The sequence below is a fragment of the Nicotiana sylvestris genome, chromosome 8, assembly GCF_000393655.2.
Source record: "Nicotiana sylvestris chromosome 8, ASM39365v2, whole genome shotgun sequence".
In the NCBI taxonomy this organism is placed as follows: domain Eukaryota; kingdom Viridiplantae; phylum Streptophyta; class Magnoliopsida; order Solanales; family Solanaceae; genus Nicotiana; species Nicotiana sylvestris.
This window is the reverse complement of record NC_091064.1, coordinates 118,893,480-118,898,475: the sequence shown is the minus strand read 5'-3', so window position 1 is coordinate 118,898,475 and position 4,996 is coordinate 118,893,480. Positions and strand designations below refer to the sequence as shown.

Here is a 4,996-nt window from a genome sequence, read left to right as displayed (position 1 = left end):
TAGTATTCTTGAAACATCACCTCATCCTTGAAGCAGTTCTTATGAGTTCTCTTCTTCAACTTTGCCATAATAATATGTTCTAAGGAAATATATAGAAACATGACATAACAAAACACTGGTATCTTCTTGTATCTTATGTTGAAATATGAAAATAATAAACTTGTTTTTCATTTGTCTACATTTGTCTACATTAGTTCATGAACTAAAATATTAAGTTAATACATGTATTAGAGTACAAACACATTGATGTACATGGAAGATACAATGTCTAGAGGTATCATCCATGTACCTTAAAAGATGTGAGGTGTGGACTTAGTTATTATTCTTACATGCAATGTAGGCTAAATAGCCATGTATTCCTAGCCATTTGGTGTAAGTCAAGTTAAATAGAAATCATCCTTTCCTCCACTTTCTTCTTTATGAGATTTGAGTGTTCATTTGTATTGTCTTACTCTCTCAAGTTTTCTAACATTGTGATATCAGAGCCGGTGTGTATAAGAGATAACCAAACTTGGAGAGAAAATGATAAATAGTAGTGGAACTCCATTTCAAGTTCCTATGCTCACAAACGAGAACTATGAAAATTGGTGTATCCGGATGAAGCCTTTGCTTGGTTCCTATGATGTTTGGGAACCAGTGGAAGTCGGAGGTGATGGAGCGGAAGATGATGCTGCCTTTAAAAAGAAAGATCAAAGGTGCTCACTCTCATCCATCAAAGTTTGGATGACAGGATGTTTGAGAAGGTTGCAAATGCAATCGCCTCAAAGCAAGCATGGGAGATTTTTTAAACTTCTTTTAAAGGTTTGGATAAAGTGAAAAGAGTTCGTCTCGAAACTTTAAGAGGAGAGTTTGAATCATCGCATATGAAGGAATCCGAATCCGTTTCGGATTATATTTCAAGAGTTTTGGCTATTGTCAATCAAATGAAGAGATATGATGAAAACTTGAGTGATGATAGGGTCGTTGCAAAAATACTACGATCCCGTGATTCAAAATATAATTATATTATTGTGGCTATTGAAGAGTCCAAGGATTTGGATACCATGTCCATTGATGAAGGTTCTTTGCAAGAACATGAAGAAAAGTTGAAGAAAACGAAAGAAGAATCGGTTGAACAAGCGTTGCAAGCAAAACTTTCTTTCAAGGAGAAAGATGAAAGGCGTGGCTCGCAACAAAAAGGTCGTGGACATGGACACGGTCGTGCTGGAAAAGGAAGAGGTAGTATCCAACTACCAAATAGAGAAAATAGGAGCCAAGACTCTAATCAAGGAAAAGGTCATGGAAGAGGTAAAGGATGGAGGCAAAATCAAGGAAGGTATGATAAGTCTAATATTGAATGTTATACTTATCAATAAATTCGGTCATTTCTTCTGGGAATGTAAAAATAATATATGGAGAACAAAAATGAAGATGGAGATAGTATTTTAGTTCTCTCTTGCAAAAGGGAAGAAAGTGTAGAGAGAAACTAATGGTACCTTGACTCTAGTGCAAGTAGCCATATTTATGGAAAGAAAAATTTATTTGTGGAGCTTGAAGAATTGAATGGTGGTAACAACACTTTTGGAAACTCTTCGCGGGTTAAAACAAAAGAGAAGGTACGATTTTAATTCGCTTGAAAAATAATATTCACCAATTAATTTCTAATATTTTGTATGTAGAGCAGAACAAAAGTAATATTTTAAGTTTGGGACAACTTTTGGAGAAAAATAATGATAGTCATTTGAAAGATAATTTTTTTTTTCTTTCTTGAGAGATGAAAATGGGAGATTGTTAGCCAAAGTTCCTATGGCTAATAATAAAATATTTGTTTTGAACCGTCAATGTAGTGTTTCACATTAAATCATATGGTTGTACACTGATGAACAGTAGGTTTGTGCCTTGCACATCCATATGCAGGAACAGTAGGTCTGTGCCTTGCACAACCATCTGTAGGATCATACCATTGGATACAATGTGCATTCTAATTTTGCAGGTTACTCTGAAGGATTAAACTTGGAACTCAATGGAATCAAAAAGTATTATACTAGATGTTCATGGGCTTGATCTAGTCATGACTACATTCAGTGGTATTGACATGTTTCCATGTCCATTTTGGAGGAGTCATGGCAGTGCGGGCATAAGGACTTTGCAGGTTTTTGCCTTCATAAAAGCCCATCTAGAGCTAATGTTAGCAATCACTACTACAAGTATATGGCCTGAGATGTAGACATACTCAATCATGAGAAAGCAGATACTAGCAGTCTTCTGTGTTGCAAGGTCTGGAACACACACTACACATATTTACAAAATGGTTTGGTCATCTCCAGAAGTTGATGGTGTTGTTTGGATATTCACGTTTGCCTTGTCCTTTGGAACACAAAACTTGGCACCTGGTGAGAGCATTAAAGGTGCTACATTGAGGTTTTGCACTTGACTTGTGGATACATATACTACCATATGTGGAGAGTTGACTATGACAACCTTTGTTTTAGTTAGTAGTTCTTATTTCATTAGCTTTACCATTAGTTTAGCTTCTTTGAGGTTTTCTTGGGCAAATTATAAACATTGGATCCTGCTTTGCTTTAAAAAATGTGATGTTCCAAGGTGTTAGCTTTTGTACCAAAGATTCATCTTGGCTTTGGCATATGAGATTTGGTCATGTGAATTTTAATAGTCTAAAGTTGATAAAGAAAGTAAGCATGGTGAATAGATTACCAACAATTGATCATCCGATCTAACTTTGCGAAGGATGTCTTTTTGGAAAGCAAGCAAGAAAAAACTTTCCTAAAGAGTCTTTGACTAGCGCCTGATGCTCATTGGAGTTGATTCACATGGATTTGTGCGGACCAATCAAGCCATTTTCACTTGGTAAAAGAAATTATTTTGTACTTTTTATTGATGATTTTTCTAGAAAAACTTGGGTGTATTTTTTGAAGGTGAAATCGGAGGTGTTTGACACTTTCAGGTTAAGTCATTGCGGTTCGATAATGGTGGAGAATTCACTTCAAATGAAATTCAAGTTTTTTTTGGTGAAAATAGTAGAATTCATCACTTTTTGACTATTCCAAAATTACCACAACAAATAGCGTCGTAAAAAGAAAGAACCGGCCTATTATCAACATGGCACGTAGTATGTTGAAGAGCAAAAATATGCCAAGGAGTTTTGGGCTGAGGTAGTTGCTTGTGAAATATATTTGCCAAATTGGTGTCACACCAAAAGTATCGTGACAAAACACCTCAAGAGACTTGGAGTGGTTTCAAGCCAAAAGTTGCTCATTTGCGAGTTTTTGGGAGCATTGCATATGCACATGTGCCGGATGAAAAGAGGTCCAAGCTTGATGATAAAAGTGAGAGGTATGTTTTCATTGGCTATGATCAAAGTTCTAAAGGTTATCAATTATATAACCCAAGAAATGGCAAGGTCACCATAAACAGAGATGTTGAGTTTGATGAAGATAATGCTTGAAATGGAAAACTGAAGAGAAAGATTACTCGTTTAGTCCTTTATTTGATGAAGAAGTTGCGGATCAGCCTATCACACCATCTTCAACACCTCCAGCACAAGTTCAAGAAGAAGATGAGTCAAGTTCAAGTTCTTCAAGTGAAGTCCTTAGAAAACTAAAAGTTTTCTTGAGTTGTATTGACATACAGAAGTGGTAAGGAAAGATTTATATGATTTGACTCACTTTTATTGGTTGGTGGATAGTGAACCTTTAACTTATAAAGATGCTGCCCAAAATGTCAAATGAAGAGATGCCATGGATGAAGAAATCAAGGCAATCAAGAAGAATGATACTTGGGAATTAGTCATATTTCCAAAAGGTAAAAGCACCATTGGTGTCAAATGGGTGTACAAGTTGAAAAAAAAATTCCAAAGGTAAGGTGAAAAGGTACAAAGTAAGATTGGTTGCCAAGGGATACAAGCAAAAGACTGGTATTGATTATGATGAGGTTTTTGCACCGATTGATCATTTGGAAACAATTCATTTTATTATTTCTTTGGTAGCTCAAAATCAATGGATATCAAATGGATGTGAAGTCGGCTTTCTTGAATGGTGTTTTGGAGGAAGAGGTTTACATTGATCAACCTTTGGGCTACAAGGTTGAAGGACATGAAAATAAAGTGTTGAAATTGAAGAAAGCTCTTTATGGATTGAAGCAAGCGCTACAGGCTTGGAATAGTAGAATTGATAAATATTTCCAAGCAAATAATTTTTCAAAGTATCCACATGAACATGCACTTTATGTCAAGATTTCTAAAAATGGTGACATCTTACTTGTTTGCTTGTAGGTAGATGATTTGATCTTTATAAGAAATAATTCAAAGATCTTTGAAGAATTCAAGGAAGCAAGAGAGCTTGAGATGATGGACATTGTCTTAATGTCCTACTATCTTGGAATCAAAGTGCAACAAAGGAAGAATGACATTTTTATTTCTCAAGAAGAATATGCAAACAAAATTCTCAAGAAATTTGAGATGGAGAATTGCAATCATGTGAGCACCCTCGTTGAATGTGGAGTTAAAGTGTCCAAGCATGGAGAGGGAGAAAAGATCAATCCCACACTTTTCATGAGTCTTGTTGGAAGCATAAGGTACTTGACATGTACAACACATGATATTCTTTTTGGTGTTGGACTTGTGAGTCGCTTTATAGAAGAGCCTACTACCTCCCATTTTGTCACGACCCAAATTAGAGGGCCACGACTGGCACCCGGTGCCTACTCAACCGAGCACCATGTACCTTATCCTTTTATACTATAAGACTCGTCACGGGCCATGATAGACCACGTATATATATATAATTGACAATATTAGTACTTAACTCACATAACTAATTCAAAAAAAGATTTATATAGATACATAGGGGCCGACAAGGCCTTTGACACGTCATACCTAAAACTATACACATGATACTGTCTGCAAAACCTCTAAGAATACATGAACATAATATATAAGTCGGGATAGGGTCCCCGTCATCCTCATAAAATAAAGTAACATATATAGAACATGACTCGG

General features: G+C 35.9%; 1 protein-coding gene across 1 annotated transcript; it reads left to right on the top strand.

The window, feature by feature from the left end:
* Positions 1-522: 522 nt before the first annotated feature.
* On the top strand, positions 523-2,043 carry LOC104216847 (uncharacterized). The gene is made up of 3 exons (XM_009766985.1): positions 523-733; positions 802-1,287; positions 1,973-2,043. The coding sequence occupies exons 1-3, from the start codon at positions 523-525 to the stop codon at positions 2,041-2,043; spliced, it is 768 nt and encodes a 255-aa protein (XP_009765287.1).
* The last annotated feature ends 2,953 nt before the right edge of the window (positions 2,044-4,996 follow it).

Bases quoted from the DNA above. Each gene is read 5' to 3' on its own strand.
- LOC104216847 (XM_009766985.1), top strand. From the start codon at position 523: ATGATAAATAGTAGTGGAACTCCATTTCAAGTTCCTATGCTCACAAAC. The intron at 734-801 runs GTTTGAGAAGGT...CTTCTTTTAAAG, and splicing joins CAAAGTTTGGATGACAGGAT to GTTTGGATAAAGTGAAAAGA. The intron at 1,288-1,972 runs GTAAAGGATGGA...CTAATTTTGCAG, and splicing joins AGGAAAAGGTCATGGAAGAG to GTTACTCTGAAGGATTAAAC.